Source organism: Microplitis demolitor, chromosome 8, assembly GCF_026212275.2.
Source record: "Microplitis demolitor isolate Queensland-Clemson2020A chromosome 8, iyMicDemo2.1a, whole genome shotgun sequence".
Classification (NCBI taxonomy): Eukaryota; Metazoa; Arthropoda; class Insecta; order Hymenoptera; family Braconidae; genus Microplitis; species Microplitis demolitor.
In genome coordinates this window covers 9,450,567-9,470,329 of record NC_068552.1, presented here as the reverse complement: position 1 = coordinate 9,470,329, position 19,763 = coordinate 9,450,567, and the positions used below count along the sequence as shown (strand labels likewise).

Below are 19,763 nucleotides of genomic sequence, written 5' to 3'. Positions count from 1 at the left end.
CGGTCACAAATTTTCCGGTCAGAGTCCGTCATTTCGGACCGTCGAAAATTTTTTTGTTACAAATTTGGTCCGTCACATCTAGCTAGATGATTTGTAACCGTCATCAAATTTTTGGTCACGAATTTGAGCTTGGTCATGAAATTTGTCAGTCACAATCAGCTAGATGATTAGACGCAATCTTTTTTGCAAATAATTGAAAAATGTATTTTTCCCTTCGTATTTTTTATCTCGTGGTATTTTTAAGAAAATGGTGGTTTCAAAATTTAAATTTGTATAAAAGTTAGAAAGGCGTTTGTAAGACGTCGCCACAATTGTGACGGTCCGTCATTTTATGAACGGTCCGCTGACGGTCTGGTGACCATGACGTGGCGGTCAAAAAATGGCCTGACGGTCAGCTTCATATCACTACTGGCAATCTAAGTAATGACGACAAGCCTGGATTTCCAGTATTGCTTAGCAAACGTTTGCATTTATTGCCTCCTACTATACTGGTTGTAAATTTTGGACAGGCTAAAAATTTCAATTAGCGTCTGCAGATAAAGTATCCTGCAGATAAAATATTTATTGGGCGGAATTAAAATATTTCAGTGTAAACAAAGCTTGTCCAATTTAGCAGAATATTTGCTGAGGAAACTTCTGAGATTAGCAACTTTAGCAAGCAAAGATTTACTCATATAGGTAGACTACCTAAAAAGCTAGAGTTGCTAAGCGAGAGTTTACTTTCATTTTGCCGTCCAATGACAGCAATAAATTTTTGGTAAATTAATTCCAGACTTTGCTGAGTAGATGCCTCTGTAAATGAACGGCTAATATACGTCAACTTTTGCTGTTCAGATTCCTGACTTCGAGTGCAACATACTGTACAAATCGACAAAAAGTAGACCGGCAAAGTTGCTTCTTCAACATTTGCTAGAAATTTGCCATTCAATCCCAGCAGTAGATTTCGTTTCAGTTAAATTTCAAATAGACGACGATTTGCTAGCAAAGTGACTACTCGGACAGATAACTCAAAGATTTGCTGAGCAACTGTATGCTTAAAAAGTTTCTTTTGATTTGATGACAAGCTCTTGACAACTCAAAGTATTCGCAAAAATTTTGACTAAATCACGAGTATGAATTAAACAAAAAGTTGTCATTAAATTACGCTAACTTTTTCAAATTAAGCTGAGAAGAAATGTTGACTGAAAATTACGAGAAAGCATCTAAAGAATGAAAGTAACTCTCAATTCAACAAATAGTTGTAAAGAGTTAGCGTTAATTGATTGAACATCCCACCTTTGCAGTCAACTTGAGGCAAAATTTTAGCCATTACTTTCTGTTAATTTACAGTTAAAGGGACTACCACTGAGTACTTTGGTAAAATACACATATGGTGGTGGAAACTTTAAAGACGTCTGAATATAGTCAACTTGCACACGAATGCAGAGCGCAGATTAACGGTGATTTGCTGTATAACGGCATTTAGGGTTACTATGAAACGCGTGGACTCAATTAAAAGTCACTGACAACAGAACTGTAGATAGACACTATTAGAGATTAAATATTATGTCTAAAATACAATTTTCAATGCTAGGGAAATAGTTGGGATAATTTTATGATACTGATAAGACTGAAAATTAACATATATATTCTGTTTATTAAATTTTTAATAATTGACAGCACCTTCTTTAATTATAAAAATTTATATTAATTTTATATTATTATAGATAAGATATAGATATAAATCTAATGATGTATGGATGTAAGTATGTTTGTATGGATGTATATATGTATGCATGTATGTATGAATGTATATATGTATGTATGTATGCATGTATATATGTATGTATGATGTATGTATGCTTAAACGTGTATATGCGTAAGTGTGTGTGTTTGTTTACATATATATGTTTATATCACGACCCTGTCCACGTCCTCTTCCACGCCCATTTGAGCGGTACTGCCCTCGCCAGTTACGGCGTTGGTAACCGGCACCCCGGTGTCGCCGACCCCTCACTAAAAACCAGAACAAAATAATAAAAATTACAATATCTTAATTCTTAGCTACATATGCAGAATTAATGAAATATGATTATCATCATATTGAAACTTACGTTCTGATGACGCTGTCGCCACTGACCCATTGACTAGTGCTGGCACATTAGCGAGTGGTGGCCCATTAGTTGGTGCTGGCACATGGACTGGTGGTGGCACCTGGACTGGTGGTGGCGCAAGAACTGGTGCTGGCTCATGGACTAGTGCTGGCTCATGGACTGGTGCTGGCTCATGGACTGGTGCTGGCGCAAGAACTGGTTCTGGCACATGGACTGGTGGTGGCACCTGGACTGGTGGTGGCACCTGGACTAGTTCTGGCCCATTCAGTAGTCCTGGCTCATTTTCTTGCACGAGTTCTGGTACTGGTAGTGGAGGCGGGGGTGGAGGTGGTGGTAAATGATAAAATTGCTGTAGGTTGGCCCACTCATGAGGAAGTGGGTTACGAAGACCTGAGCCCCTGGCCACTCTGCTATACTGTCCGATTGCCTCCCTAACAGCTGCCATCGCAGCGGCAAGTTCTGCGTTATTGTTTTCTGAAATAAAATGAAATGAACAAAATAATTCAAATTCACCAAACTATAAAACACCAAGACAGTGACTTACCACCCAATATATTTTGATCCGCCATTTTGATAGCCTACTGAAAATAAAAAATAACAACAAGTAATAAGAAAATGTCAACACAAGAAATTTAATCAATATTTGACAATTCTAGTTAATAATAATGTATATATTCAAGTGTGAATGATTCAAATAATTCAAAAATTATTTATAAAATTGTACAACTCATTCAACTACATATTAAAATGAAATATTCAACTAGATATGAAAACGAAATCGTTGATTAAATAATAATAAATAATAATATGACCGAACATTGGTTCCATGAAAACAATACCGGGTGATTAGATAGTTAATTAAGTATAAATGTTTGAATACAATTATTTAATGAAAATAAATTCATTTATTAACGAAAATATTATTTAACTAATTCTTCAAACTCAGTTTATTCACGTGCGTTACTTATTTACTGGAAAATGATATTAAATGTCGTTATAAATAAACAAATTTTAACAATCGTACTTACGTGTTACCTTGTTGACTGATAAATCCGTAATAATGGCCGATATTCACGTAATAATTCTTTTTAACAACAATGACCCCCACTATTGTTTTACTTTTAAGCGCCACTTTTTTTAAGATATAACACATGCCAACTTAAATAAACATCAATAAACTAATCAATCGAATTCTTGACTTCTATGGTAATTTTTAGTTATTATACCATTATCGAGTTTAACAAAACTGTTGAGATACACGAAATTATTTAGATCGAGTTTGTTATAAAAATTGTGATGTAAATAATTTATTAGTATTTTCAGTTGATGGAAACAGTTATAATTAATTTTTTAATATTGAAAATACTTTCGTGACAATGACTTATCATTTAGTCATATAGAGGGATTGAAATCCAAGTTCAGTTGAGCGGGTAAATAAGGATAGTTTAAAATTACCACTTTGTAGTGGATAATGTCACTTGCGTGTGACTAACAACATTAAAAATATAAAAATATTTTAGTTTGTTTCTGTTGGCCAAACTGAGTTCCTGGTAAACTTACCATATTATCAGATTTGCCGAGCATACCCCCTAATAGCACGATTTGCTTTAGCAAAAGTTTACTTACAAAAGTTTCCTTGAATTTTTTGTCAAATGACCGTCAGTTTCAGACTTTTCCGTTTTTGATGACAATTGGTATACAACTTGCTATACAATTTGACGTTAAATTACCACCCGAATTAGAATGCAAATTCACTTCAAAAGTTTTATACAAATTGTCTTCAAAAACAAAAATGCCTGAAGTTGACCGACATTTGACGAAAAATTAAAGGATTTTTTCGTAAAGTTGAACTTTTGCTAAGCAAATCGTGCTAATTGGGTTTTGTTTCTAATAAAAAAAAGTTACCTCTACATTGGGGAAAAATTAACCGCAAATTTTACTATTCAACTTTCGCTGTTAAACTGACGGCAAAGTCAGGCAGCGAATTGCAGGTAATTTCATTGTCAAATTATTGTCAATTTCAAGCTAAGGTAGCCATTAGGGTAGTTAATAGTTGACCCAAACTTGCTTATTCATTCATCATGGGTAAAATAATATTACGCATTAGGCCTCTTTGTTTGTGCATACGAGGGTAATGAAAGCGCTCTCTAGTGTTGAAAAATCAAGACAGATTTTGAAAACTTTAATGTTGAGTCTATGGAGACTATATAGTCTCCATAGTTGAGTTAATCATGCTCCTTCTTGAAACTATTTATTCTAAGACGGTAATAAATAAGCATATATTATAGATGAAAAAAATTTCTGAAATCTCAATTTTTAAGGTACTATAGTATATGCTAACGTTTTTTATATTTTAAAAGATAAATAATAATAAAATGTGATAAAATTCAGTTGGTAAACTTTAAGTGAGACATAAATATTTCAGAAAAACCAGAAATGAGCCGTGTTTTAGTTTTAATAAAAAAAAATGTAACTCATAACCATAAAACACCACTCCGACTCAAGAAAAGAGACAGGTAGGCTCGCGCTACACACTCACACATATACATGTGTTTGACCGTGTACTTGGCGCGAGACACTACCGTGTCTCTGGATCAGCAAAATAACAATAAACTTTTTAATAATGAAATACTACTATCAATTAATTCACCCAGTGAAATTATTTATTTTTAACAATAAAAAAACACAACTTTTCTAATCAGCCAAATAAGCACGTCCGTCCACAATGCTTGTCCGTATCTTTCTAACTTCATTGTCTCAACCTCCACCTGTTGGTCGTCGCACACATGACACTACTGTCCCCTTAATTTTTATTATAATTACATTTGTCAGCCCTGGGCCTTACTCAAATTAAAAATATAAATATAAAATATAAACCATAAATCCACAGACAACTGAATGGTACATAATTAATTAATTAAATATATGAACTATTACTCTATATCCTTCATATCGGATAATGAATTAAATAATAGTAACCCAAATAATAAACATCAATTCACGTCATCAGTGGGATGACAAGTTTAAACAAAGTAATGTGTTGTCAATTTTTGGGCATAATATAATGCTGGATTATGCATCCCAATTAATTCAAAATTATAAATACATAATTAAAACAAACAAAAGTCACGCGTTTGTGCTTAAATCATAAATTATAAAAATAAAAATAAATTAAATCACACATGTGCTCTCTCATACCCTTCGCGCATGCGCGAGCACCGTGTACGGACTGCCGTCTCATCGGCGAAATGGCGCAATGCCCGCGTAACGATTCAAATTTTAATTTATAATTAAAATAATTAACTTAAAACTAAATAAAATCAAATAATTTGAATCGTTACGTGACAAATATTTCACAATATTTAATTTGGTTAAATTAATAACAATAATAATACCTGGTGATTGCCAACAACATATGATCGCAGTATTATCATAAATCGTATGTTTAATAGACCATAAAAAAAAATAAATATAATTTCACTTAATGAAAGAAAATACAGTTTTTGAATTTCCAAAATAAGAATAATAAATAATAGCAATCTTTTTATTTTCTATTCTATCCCTCAACACTTGTGGGAGAGAGAAAGATACGGAATTTATCCTCACTCACACTCAAAATGATAAATTCCTCTGTATTACAATTAATTTATAATTTCAAAATAAAAATTTCAATAATAACTTTAGACCGCTGGGGCAAACAGATAAATCAAAAGTAAAAAAAAGTAAAGTTACTCAATTATTTTAAATAATAATAAATATAAATAATAATAAATACATACAATAATGGTTAATATTTTTCCACAAATATTTCGAGTGAGAACAAAAAAAAAAAATTTTAAATACTTTGGGAATTTTCAACCAAGTGCTGACTTCAGTACTTGAGGAATTCACTCGAGTACTGTATGTGCTCTATAGATATATATATCTATGGATATATATATGTCTACCAGCAACGTTTAACTACGTTGTACTTGACTTTATATAAATATATGTGTAGAAACATCAGGATATTTTTAACAATAATAAAAGAAATATCTGAAAATAATTATAAATAATATAGATCAGGTATCATTCAGTAATCAATTATTTATAAATCAATTTTCCTCACCGCGGCAACCATCAACTACCGGGGGAGGTTATCACGTGAAAAATATATGCCGCGAAAGACATCCTAAGTACGTACTCAAAATAAATAACCTCCAATAACCAAAATAATATGGGTTGAAACAAATATATTAACTATTTCACCCGGTGAACTTTAATAATTATCCTTTTTTTTTTAGAATACAAAATATAAATGCACTGTTGTATAAAGGACAGCGTCCGCACACAATGCTAGCCCGTATCTTTCCAACTTAATTTTCCCGAACACCGCCTGTTGGTCGTCGCCCACCCGGCGCCACCGTCGCCCTTAATTACTATTCTAATTATTTTATAACGTAAACCGTAATTAATTTCCGCGACGGAGACGCGGATCAACCGGTAAATCGTATGCGGTCACCCACGTGTTAAAATAATAATAATAAATAATTACTAATAAATGAGTTTAAATATCAAACAATAATAAAATTATAAATAATCCCCTCAGATTAAAATAAATAATAGATTTTAAACTCTTGGTGTGCCTGAACCAGCTCCTCAGGCTGGGTTAGTGCACGCAGGCGCCAGACCGTTTATCCTAAAACGGACAAAATTCAATTCAGGGGGAAATCTGCGAGGGAAAATCCGAGCAAGTGACTCACGACAAAGCGGACAAACAATTGAGAAAAATAAATAAAATGAATAATAATAAGAAAAAGAAAAATAGTAAATATATAATAAATAATTATATTACAAATAATAAATAAGATCAGAAAAATGAAATAAGCAGTAGGAAAAGATCCAGGGAAAATAAATATTAAATTTTCCCCGACAGCCGTTAGTTTCCGTATTTTAATTTTAAACAATAATCAATATAATTAATAATATTTTACAATAAATAGTTTTTGTTAAATTAACCACAATAATGACACTCGGTGGTTATAAAAAAAAAAATAACATTACATAAATTCAACCCAAGATAAATATAATTAAATTTAATTAACACTGTTAATTTCAATATTAAATAAAAGAAACCAATTATTTCACTTAACTTTTTCCCAGAAAATAAATAATATTAATATAATATTTCTTTTCATATATATTTCCCACCACTCGTGGGAGAGAAAAAGATACGGTATTTTTAATTCTCACTCATACTCAAAAATAATAATCTTTACCCACATACTAATTTATACATGTGGAAATAAATTAATAATTGCAATATAAAAATAATACTTCAATAATTTTCTAACCACTGGGGTACATCAATCAAAAATAATAAATTATTTACTTTCTTTAAATATTATAAAATAAAACAATAATACTATTAGACAATGGTAATAATTTATAATAATAATAATTCTAGTGAGAACCAAAAAAAAATATTTCAAATAGTTCGAGTAAATAATTAAATCATGAGATCAGACTTGAGGAATTTTCAAGTACTGCGTGTGTTGTATAGCTATATATGCTACCAATGTATATATATATATATATATGTGTGTACCGGCAGCGTTTTACGACGTTGCGTACGCTTTATCAATATATATATATATATATATGATTACCAAATATTTTCACCAACATACGAAATAATATTAAATGATAATTAATAATAATTCTCTCGTGTATCATTCAATAAATAAATAATAAATACAAATAAATAATTTTCTCCGCGGCGACCAACAACTACCGGGGGAGGTTATCAAATGAAAAATATTATCCAGCGAACAGAAATACAAAGTACTTACTCAAAAGCAGCAAGAATCAGCAAAATAGTATCAATAATCTGAATTAATTCACCCGGTGAATTATGGCTAAACAATAACTATAATCGTATTAATAACTAAATAATGACTGCACAATAAGTTGAGCGTCTATACACGATGCTCGTCCGTATCTTTCTGACTTAATTATCTAAACCTCCACCTGTTGGTCGACGCACACGTGGCACCACCGTCGCCCTTAATTTTTATTTTAATTACTTTTGTCAACCCTGGGCCTTACTTAAATTAAAAATATAAAATATAAAAAACAATTCCTGGACATCTGAATGATACCTAACTAATTAATTAAATATGTGAACTATTCATTTACAACTTTAGTATCGGATAATAAATTAAATAATAATAGCCCAACTAATAAACATCACTTGACATCCTCAGTCGGATGACAAGCTTAAATGAAACAATATGATAACAATTGTTGGGACATAATATAACGCGATTGTTATGATCATGATGGTGATCATGATGATAATGATGGTGATCGTGATGATCATGATGGTGATCATGATCGTGATCATGATGGTATTCATGGTGCCGATCATCATATGGATAATAATGATTGTGATGATAATCGTGATAGTCACGATGATGATCCTGATGATCACGATAGTGATCCTGATAGTGATCATGATCATAATCATGCTGGTAATCATGATCGTGATGATGATGTCGACCATTATCGTGATCATGATAGTGATCATGATTGTGATTATGATGGTGATCATGATCGTGATTTTGATGGTGATCATGGTGATCATCATGGTGGTCACGATTATCATAATGATCTTGATGGTGATCATGATGATTACGACGATGATCATGATGGTCATGATGATCTTGATGATCATAATGATGAACGAGATGATTATGATAATCATAATGGTGATCATGATGATCATGATGGTGATTATGTCAATCATAATGATGATCACGATGATGATTATAAATATCACGATATTGATTATGATGATCATGATGTCAATCATGATGATCCTGAAGGCAATGATGATGATCATGATGGTGCTCATGAAGATCATAATGGTGATCACGGTAAGCATGAGAGTGATCATGATGGCATTCATGATAATCATAGTGATGATCATCATAGTGATTACGATGATCGTGATGTTGATCATGATGATCATAATAATGATCATGATCGTGATGATGATCCTGATCATCACGATGGTGATCATGATGATCATGATAGTGATTATGATGTTGATCCTGATAGTGATCATGATCATAATCATGCTGGTAATCATGATCGTGATCATGATGGCGATCATTATCCTGATTATGATGGTGATCATGATTGGGCTAATGATGGTAATCATTATCGTGATCATGATGGTGTTCATGATGATTATGATGGTGATCATGACAATCATGGTGGTGATCATAGTGATCATCATGGTGATCACGATCATCATAATGATCTTGATGGTGATTAGGATGATGACGATGATGATCATGATGGTTATGATGATGTTATGATAATGTTTTATGATATTTATGTATCGCGGCAGTCTCGCATCTTATCGGTAAGCAATAGAGGGCAGCATACGCTGCTCACACGTCTCATCTGACATTGTTATTGTAATTATTGTTTGTTTACATGTAAGAATTTATTCAATTATTGCGTTAATTATACTTTATTGGTTTCTTAGGTATAAATTGTATATAAATCAGGAGATTTCACTCTGATAGTGATCATGATAATCATATTGGTGATCATGATGGTGATCATGATGATTATGATAATCATCGTAATAATCATGGTGGTGATCATGGGGATCATCATAGTGATTATGAGGATCGTGATGATCGTGATGATGATCAGGATGATCGTGATGATGATCATGATGATCATAATTGTGATTATGATGATCATGATAGTGATCATGATTATCATAGTGGTGATCATGGTGATCATCATAATGATCATGATGAAAATGATGTCGATCGTGATGATCATGATAGTGATAATGATCTAATAGAGGTGATCATGATAGTGATCGTGTTGGTGATCACGTTGGTAATCATGATGATCGTGATGTAGTCCATGATGGTGATCACAATGATCGTGATTGTGATTATGATGATCATGATAATCATGATAGTGATCATGATAATCATGATAGTGATCATGATGCTGATCATGATGGTGATCATGATGATTATGATCGTTATCACGATGAACCTGATGGTGATTATAAATATCATAATAGTTATCATGGTGATCATCATGATGTTGATGATGATCGTGATGGTGACCATGATGTTCTTGATCGTGATCGTGATGGTGATCACGATGGTCATGATGGTGTGCATGTGGATTATAATGTCGATTATGTTGCTCATAATGTCGATAATGATGATCATGATGTCGATTATGATGGTGATTATAATGATCATGATGGTGATTATGATGATTATGATGTTGATCATAATGATAAGGATGGTGATCATGATAGTAATAATGATCTTAATGAGAGTGGTCATGATAGTGATCGTGTTGGTGATCACGTTGGTAAACATGATGATCGTGATGTAGTCCATGATAGTGATCACAATGATCATGATGGTAACCATGACGATCATGACGGTGACCATGATGGTGATCATGATGATCATGGTAATGATCATGATAGTGAGCATGGTGATCATGATATTGATCATGATGATCACGATCGTGATTATGATTATCATAGTAGAGATCATGGTGATCGTCATGATGTTCATGATGATCGTGGTGGTAGTCATAATGATCATGATGAAAGTGATGGTGATCGTGATGATCATGATAGTGATAATGATCTTAATAAAGGTGATCATGATAGTGATCGTGTTGGTGATCACGTTGGTAATCATGATGATTGTGATGTAGTCCATGATGGTGATCACAATGATCGTGATTGTGATTATGATGATCATGATGGTGATCATAATCATAATGATGGTGATCATGATGATCATGATAATCATCATAGTAATCATGGTGATCATGATGCTGATCATGATGGTGATCATGATGATCATGATAGTTATCACGATGAACCCGATGGTGATTATAAATATCATAGTAGTGATCATGGTTATCATTATGATGTTGATGATGGTCGTAATTACCACGCGTTTGTGTAGAGCATGCATAAATATATCGATGGAAGTGAAAGTAATTCGATGTAGTGGGAATAAAATTAATATTTTTCTCCAGTCACGTGGTGCATTGAAATTATTATTATGTTTTGTTAAATATTGTTTAGTTTATTATGAAAACATAACTCACGTCGTTCAATGATTTTGATTATTTTGTTTTGATTGAAAATTTATGGTCCGAGGTCATGAGAGGGGATAACACATGATTGATATCCCTCCCTCGGGAAAATCAAGGAAAAATAATCAGAGTGGACCGGGATTTTTTAAAGGTAGGACGTGTTGTTGTCCTTGATTATTTTTGAGTAAATTGTTCTGGCCCAGTTGCCTTAATAAAGTTATTAAATAGTTAAAGTTCATTTAATTTGGATAATTTGTATTTTGTTATACTAAAGTAATAATATTGTTCATGTGATATTTATTATCCAAAAGTCCCAGAAGTAAATTGTTATCAACGCCGGTAAGTCAATTGTATCGTCATTTGTTGCATCGGCTATCTCTGGTCATTGAGTAGAGTAGATCGCGATAAATAATTGAACCTGAGTTGTTGTTATAATAAGTTGAATATATTCGGCGTTTGTCACGGCATTTGGGTGCCTACGTACTAAGACGGGTCGAGTAAATTCCTTAGGAGATTAGACAAGGATAGCGTAAGTGGCTCCCTGTCTTCCAACAGCACTTAAAATATCATCTATCTGGGTAAAATTTATTTTATAATTTAATCGTATGCAACCCAGTGTTGCCAAATATATAAATTGAGTACCCGCGTCTTTGTCTCCCCAGAGTAAATAATATAGAATAAAGAAAAATATTAGTATTATTCTATTTGTTACAATCTATATTAATTACATTGGGTAAAAATTCGTAATTTGTAATTTGGTTTCCCTAGTGGATAATATAATAATACTATTTTAATTAAAATGATTATTATCATTGTTTAATAAAATCTTATTATATAGAAGTAATTATTTGGATATTTTAACCATTTGTTGAGTTTATTTGAAGATATTTTATTTTAAATAATTTCGTAAAAGGAACCCATTGATAGCCAATATTTATTTGTTTGTTTCTTGGATATATTGAGTAGTAATCATTCCTTATTATTATTTTTATTCGTTATATATTTGTCAGGTTTTTATTCCGTTTGGTGCATAAATTCTCGCTCAAGATTTTGTCCAGTGATCTCTCCCCAGATTGGTTATAATTTTTGTCTGTTTTGTAAAAACGGGCTGGCGCCCTCGTGCACTAACCCAGCCTGAAGAGCTGGTCCAGGCACACCTTTAATTCATTTATAATTATTTATCATTTTTAATTATAATTATTGTCGTTATTTATAATGTTTTTAATACACTTGTGTTACCACATACGACTCCGGGTTTGTTCCACTTCTCCGTCGTGAAAATAGAAACGGTTTGCGTTATATAGTGATCCCGATGATCACGATGATAATCATGATGATTATGATGGTCATGAAGGTTATCGCGATGATCATGATGGTGATCATGGTGATCATGATGATTATGATAGTGATCATGATAATTATAGTGGTGATCATGGTGATCATCATGGTGATCATGATAATCGTGATGGTGATCATAATGATCTTGATGATCGTGAAGGTAATCATGATGATCATAATGGTGATCACGATGATCTTGATGGTGATCATGATCATTATGATGATGATTGTAACAGGGTCAGTTTCAACCTTGTCAAATTTAGCACCTTTATTAACTGATCTTAATAAGGACGCCACTGGAAGATAAGACTCGGCCTTCCAGAACCGGAGATGTTAAATTTAGAAAATTCAGGGTCGTTGAACTTTACAAGAGTGAGGAAGGATGAGGAATTAAATTTATTACACAATATTTTTATTAATATAATTAACAATTTTATTTATCACAAACAATTATGCCCACCGGGTTTTACTTCACTTATAATTATCTTACTAACTGACGGAGTCCACCGGACTTTATTACATTGATTAATTTGTCCCCTGGACTTTATGAATTAAAACATGTAATTGGCCACTGGCTTGATCCCCTGGATCTATTCAAAACTGAGTCCCCTGGACTTATTAATATAAACTTGGCCCCCGTCCGGATCCCCTGGATCTATTTAACACTGTATAAGTTCCCTGGACTTATACAATTTTTTCAACCTGCCTGATCCCCTGGATCTATTTAACACTGAGTCCCCTGGACTTATTTATAATGGCTACCGGCCTGGTCCTCTGGGTCTTAATAAAATTAGTCCCCTGGACTTTATTTATAATGGCCACCAGCCTGATCCCCTGAATCAATATTAAAACAAAATCGGTCATTTGCCAGATCCCCTGGATCTAATTATTTCAAAATAATTAATTAAAAATTCCCCTGGAATCATTTTATATCGCACACACTCACACACACACGTTTTATTTAAACAATTTACTGTCCACTGGACTTAGCTCACACACACACACACACACTTTAAATTTGCCAAATTACAAATTCCGATTCTAAGAGTCAAATTTAGTGACTACTAATTTTTCCTTTGTTTATAATCATTTAGTTTAATTCATAAAAATTTCCCAGTATTAATTTTCCATCAAGTGATAGACTTTACTGACTTCAGCGACCGACGCTATCTCTCGCTACTTCGCGCGTCTTAGTCTATCTCTCTCTATTTCGTGTCTTTCTTCCTTCGCATTCAATTTTAATTTCTTTCAACAATTTACGGACATCAACATATTACTCGAATTTAATTAATTAAAATCTTAATCTTTATCCCGATGTGCACAGCACTTGATTTTTAGTCTTGTAAATTTTATCTTATTGAATTACCGATTAATTTATTATATAACAAAGACTAAATAAGTATTATGATTTCTGGCCTTCTATCGAGAATTATTTGACCAAACACGTGGTTAATCATTAATGTATTTCTTTACAATAAATTCTGAATTACCCCAGCGAGAATTTACTCTATTGAAGACGCAAAGTTGCTAACACTTCTGATAACTTTATTCTCGATGTTAGCTGGTTTGATAATTCTGGCTTACCTGCCGCAGTGTTCGGCAAAAAAAATAATTTTCATTATTAATTATTTAATTAAAAAAAAAAAAAAATAATTAATGGTGTAATTATTACTAATTTTTCAATGAATAAATAATAATTCAACACAAAAAAAAATTGATGAATTTTATTAAAATTTATGCATAGATGTATTATTAATTGAAAAAAAAATTATTACTTATTGAAGATCGATTACTAATTACAGAAAAAATCTATCTTTTAAATTATGATTTTACGAACTTATTCAGAGCTTGGGAATTAGAAAAAAAAATTTTTGAATTTTTAACAAAAATTAGAAAAGTGTACCGGCTAATTATTTAATACCCAAACACTTTACAATACATGCGATGCATTAATAATTTTTTTTTTTTCTAATTAGAAAAATATGTTCGCTAATTAATAATTTTTGTCAAAATGTTCAGTCACGAGCTTGATTAGTTTGAATCAAGCTTCCTGCATTTCCGCTCGGTTCGGGAGTTGCCGAGCTCGCTACTGACTGAAGGTCAGAATAGTGCCGGGTCACTCGCTATTTGGCCCGGCACATACAATTTCTAACTCAGGATCGTGTCAAGACGTCCTGAGAACCCGCTACAAGCTGACCAATCACAAAATTCGTTTTATATTGGTCAGCCTATGAGAGAGCTCGCTATCAACTGATACCTGTTGGCGCGCTTTTAAGCCAATAGGAAAATTCGTTATATGCAGCAAGGCTGCCACGTCGACACCAAGCTTCTCGACAACTCAACGACGCTACCAATATTCATTCTACAACTATCTGTCTAACCGCTTCGCTCAGACGTTTCTACAACGTGTCTTTGCTACGTGCAACCTCGTGCTTGAACCGCTTCAGTAAATAATTCTTGTGTGAAATTATAACTAAATCGCTACGCTAAATTATCCTCAATATTTAGACAGTACATCAAGGCTGCTATTTATTGAGAATAAATAAATTGTTCTTTCGCTAATAATTAATTGTTAATTAATTATTGCTGACTTAACCGCTACTGACCACGTGTCAATTTATACGTGAATAAAATAACTGTGAGTTGCATTCGCTATCGCGTATAAATTATCTAGTCACATTCGCAATTAATCATAATTCTCATAATTTTTAAGGTGTAAATAAGTGTAAATAAATCTATAATTTATTTTGTGCTAAAATCTGTGTAATTATTAATTGTTTAAGTAACCTCGCCTAAACCAGATCCAATTAGTTGATTCGCTCATTTTACACAAAAAATTAGAATTTATTTTTAACTAATTACTAATTTTTCTAAAAAAATTAGAATTTATTTTCAGCTAATTATTAATTTTCCTGAAAAATTAGAATTTATTTTCAGCTAATTACTAATTTTTCTAAAAAAGTTAGAATTTATTTTCAGCTAATTACAAATTTTTTAAAAAAAATTAGAATTTATTTTCAGCTAATTACTAATTTTTTTTTTTAAAATTAGGATTTATTTTCAGCTAATTACTGATTTTTTTTTAAGAATTTAAACTTATTTTCGGCTAGTTATTAACTTATCAGACAAATAAGGAGTTTTTTTTCTGCTCATTGTTTAGTTTTTCTGAAAAATAAGACATTTGTTTCTATTGAAAAGTAATAAACTTCCGCAAATAATTTAAAATTTCTTCCGCGTACTATTAATCTTCCACTTGAAATGAAGTATTTCCTTCTGTGATAACAAGAACAAATTTCTATATTGCGTTGGTATTTCCAATTTTGGTTAATATGTCTTTATCATAATAAATTATTATAATAGTTAGAAAATAGTAGAATTAATGATGGCAAGTCAGATTCAAAGTATTTTAATATCTGATAATAAATGAATTATTCTTTTAGTTATTAAAATCCTTAGTAAAAATAACAGATTTGAATTGCAACTTTTCCAATAAAATTAATAGAAATATCAAATATTTGGCAAATAACTATTGAAATAGTTAAGAAATATTATATTTTAGATTAGGATTAATGATGGCAAGTCAGATTCAAAGTATTTTAATATCTGATAATAAATGAATTATTTTTTTAGTTATTTAAATCCTTAGTAAAAATAACAGATTTGAATTACAACTTTTCTAATACAATTAATAGAAATATCAAATATTTGGCAAATAACTATTGAAATAGTTGAAAATTTTTTATTTTAGATTAGGATTAATGATGGCAAGTCAGATTCAAAATATTTTAATATCTGATAATAAATAAATTATTTTTTTAGTTATTAAAATCCTTAGTAAAAATAGCAGATTTGAATTGCAACTTTTCCAATACAATTAATAGAAATATCAAATATTTGGCAAATAACTATTGAAATAGTTAAGAAATATTATATTTTAGATTAGAATTAATGATGGCAAGTTAGATTCAAAGTATTTTAATATCTGATAATAAATAAATTATTTTTTTAGTTATTAAAATCCTTAGTAAAAATAACAGATTTTCATTGCAACTTCACCAATACAATTGATAGAGATATCAAATATTTCTCTCTTTAGATATTTTTATTCATTTTTTATTTATTTGTATTTATTTCTATTTTTAAATATTTTTCATATTAAATATTTTTATTCATTAGAGATAGAAAAATTTTTCTATCGATTATAAAATTTAATCCTTCACATTGTTATTAAAGGGTTTTATTAATAAAAATAAAATTATTTACTGATTTAAAATTCAAATTCAACTGAAAAGGAATTTGGCCGCAATTTCTTATGGTAATCTACTTTAGTCGTATGTATAATTCGTTTCATATAAATTAAAATATAATTTCATATTGGAATTTTTACTGACGTAAATGTTTTTGTACGAATTTGCACGGAATCGGCTCGAGTCGTGTGATCTATACAATAATCGATCACACCTGGATATAGTCGATATGATCCGACGTTTGCCGTGTGGGTCGACCCTTTCCTTATGTATATAATCAAGCTTATCAATTAGGCGTCGATGCATCTTATTGTACCTCAGAAAGCTCAAGAGTTTTTGCATATTGATTTACTATTCCTTTACGTTGAACACTTATTGATTTGTTGATAACTTATATTTACTGTTTTTATTATATGTGAGTGATAATAATATAGTAATCAATTGATAATTGACTAATCTCTTGAAAAGACTTATTATCCTTTTAAGGTAAGAAATAATATAATTTTTCTTTTTATGATACAAGCTTTACTGCACAAAATGTCTGCCAGTACAGCGTCCACCAACCTATATATATATTTACTCCTTCAAAAGTTATTAAAGGTTGAAGTTGAGTAAAAACGACTCAAATAATCTGAATTACTTTCTAATAGAAATCTAATAGAACTTTCTAATAATAATATTAAGGTCCGTCTCAATTCATTTTTCTATTATCGATTTAACTAACAGCGGAAAAAATTTTTTTTTCTAGAATTTTCCAGCTCACAAACGAACAAACGGATTTTTATGCACGATGATTATTTTCTTAGGAAATTGAACGCTCTACAAAAAATTTTTTTTATCATTTATCGATAAATCAAACTGTTTAAAAGTTATCTAAGCTTAAAGTTAATTTATAGTAAATTTTGAGATTTTTTTCTTTTGCGGCAAAACTATCAGTCTTATTACAAAATACCATTGGAATTTTTTGTAGGCAATTTTTTTTCACACAAATTATTATGAATAAAGCTTTTTAAACTTCTGCATTGTTTTCTAGTTATTTTTTTTGTAGAGCGTTTAATTTTTTACAAAAAATATTCATTGCGTTCGGTTGAGAGCTAAAAAATTCTAGAAAAAAAAATTTTTTTCCGTGTTATTCAAATAGAAAATAGAAGAAGTGATTGAGACAAACCTTAATATTATTATTGAGATTGGTACCAAATTTTTGATTTTCAGGTATAGTTTCAATTTTTGAATACAAGACTACCCGGGAAAAAAAGTTTTTATATGATCATCAGTGTGGCGCGGTTATCTGAAAGAAACATACATTTGATGCATTATTTCTGTAAGATATATCGATTTGATTTAAGTAATGCTATAGATTGTAAATGCTGATAAGTGTAAAGCAGACTAGAGAAGCAGACGACAATCCGGGATATTTAATAAGACCAATTTTATTATAAAACTTTGTATGATTTTATATGCGTCACTTTAATATGATTTGTGTATGATCATATAAGAACGTTTTTTCCCGGGTATTGTACTTTAAAAATCAAGAGTATTGATAAAAAAAAATGCGATAAACTAAACTGTAATCGTTTCTTTAAATTTATCATCAATTATAGATATGAAAATAAAAAAAGGTGGAAAAGAACTAAGTCATTTATCAGCTCGTACTGTAAAGCGCAGAGTAAAAGACACATTCAATCAAAATATGGAACTTTTGAAATTTATGATGAATAGTGCTGAATATGTCTGCACAACAGCTGATGCATGGACTAGTAAAAGTCGGCGGTTCTTAGGAATGACTGCACACTGGGTAAAAAATAATAATAGAAAATATTAGTATTTATATTTTTTAAAGGCAGACACCCGTAGATCTAATATAATAATACTGAAATGGATATTATCATTATATTAATTTATTTTTATCATTATGACCATGATTAACATTATTATTATAGTAATAGTCGCTCTAAGCAAGTACTAATTAGATTATTAATTCTGACCTTAAACTTACAGCAGTGCGGCCAGATCGTGGGTAAAACGACCCCCCACTTTCTGCCGCGCGGGCGACACATACAACTTGGGAAGACCTGTTGGTGTGTCGGGTGCGGCGGAAGAAGCCGAAAGGAGCCGAGTTCGGAGGAGAATTTACTCTCCCCACTAAGCACAGAGGAGTCACACACACAGCTGTGACTCTCTGTACATGAAAAATTCTGAGAATCCGATCTCAGCCGAAGCATACAGCGGGAAAAATAATAATAATAATAATAATAATATAAAATATAAAAATATAATAATAATATAAAATAATATAAAATAAATTTTTATTTAAAAAAAAAAAATTTTTTTTTTTTCAGGATTAAATTATTATAAAACAATAAATTATAAATATTATGATTCTTGCTAGTAAATATTACTAGCGAGAATGGCGATTGATAATTATTACACCGGTAATTCTCAAACGCAGCTTTTATAATAGTTCTTATGAACTACGGGTAACCGTGGAAACAGTCAAGTGGAGTGAGCGACTACTTTGGAAGCATAAGCTCCGTCGTCGAGTCCTCGCTGATACAAATTTTTTTTTTTTTCTTTCAAATTTTTAACTTTTTTTTTTTTAATGTTTAAATAAGAGTTCATGTATCAGTACCAGACCATTCCATGCATTTATATATCTATATTTGTGAATATAGATACACACAAGTATACATAGATACAAATGCATGAAGTGGTCCGGTACTAATACATTTAAACTCTTTTTGCGGCTAAACTATTGAAGAAACGAAAGTGCACCAAGAGACCTTTTTTATAGAGATTTTTATGCTTTAAAAAAATGGTCTCTTATCATTTTTTCGTATCTTCAATAAATAAGCCAAAATTTTGAAAAAAAGCCATTTTTAGGTTTTTTTTCAGTTTTAAGCTCTCTTTGCGGCTAGGAGATACGAAAGATTACTTATGA

At 31.2% G+C, this 19,763-nt stretch overlaps 3 protein-coding genes across 3 annotated transcripts; 2 read left to right on the top strand and 1 right to left on the bottom strand.

Moving 5' to 3' along the window:
- Positions 1-1,686: 1,686 nt before the first annotated feature.
- LOC128668413 (uncharacterized) lies at positions 1,687-3,346 on the bottom strand. Its single transcript, XM_053741342.1, has 3 exons — positions 2,638-3,346; positions 2,094-2,567; positions 1,687-1,995 (listed from the first exon to the last, which is right to left on the bottom strand). Exons 1-3 carry the CDS (start codon positions 2,660-2,662, stop codon positions 1,877-1,879), a joined length of 618 nt encoding a protein of 205 aa, XP_053597317.1. The 5' UTR covers positions 2,663-3,346; the 3' UTR covers positions 1,687-1,876.
- A 5,159-nt stretch (positions 3,347-8,505) lies between these two features.
- LOC106694173 (serine-aspartate repeat-containing protein F-like) lies at positions 8,506-9,414 on the top strand. Its single transcript, XM_014444471.1, has one exon. The coding sequence runs from the start codon at positions 8,506-8,508 to the stop codon at positions 9,412-9,414; it is 909 nt and encodes a 302-aa protein (XP_014299957.1).
- Positions 9,415-9,475: 61 nt separating this feature from the next.
- Positions 9,476-12,857, top strand: LOC103578715 (uncharacterized protein DDB_G0290685-like). Its single transcript, XM_053741544.1, has 4 exons — positions 9,476-9,504; positions 9,653-9,942; positions 10,023-11,084; positions 12,595-12,857. The coding sequence occupies exons 1-4, from the start codon at positions 9,476-9,478 to the stop codon at positions 12,855-12,857; spliced, it is 1,644 nt and encodes a 547-aa protein (XP_053597519.1).
- Positions 12,858-19,763: the final 6,906 nt, after the last annotated feature.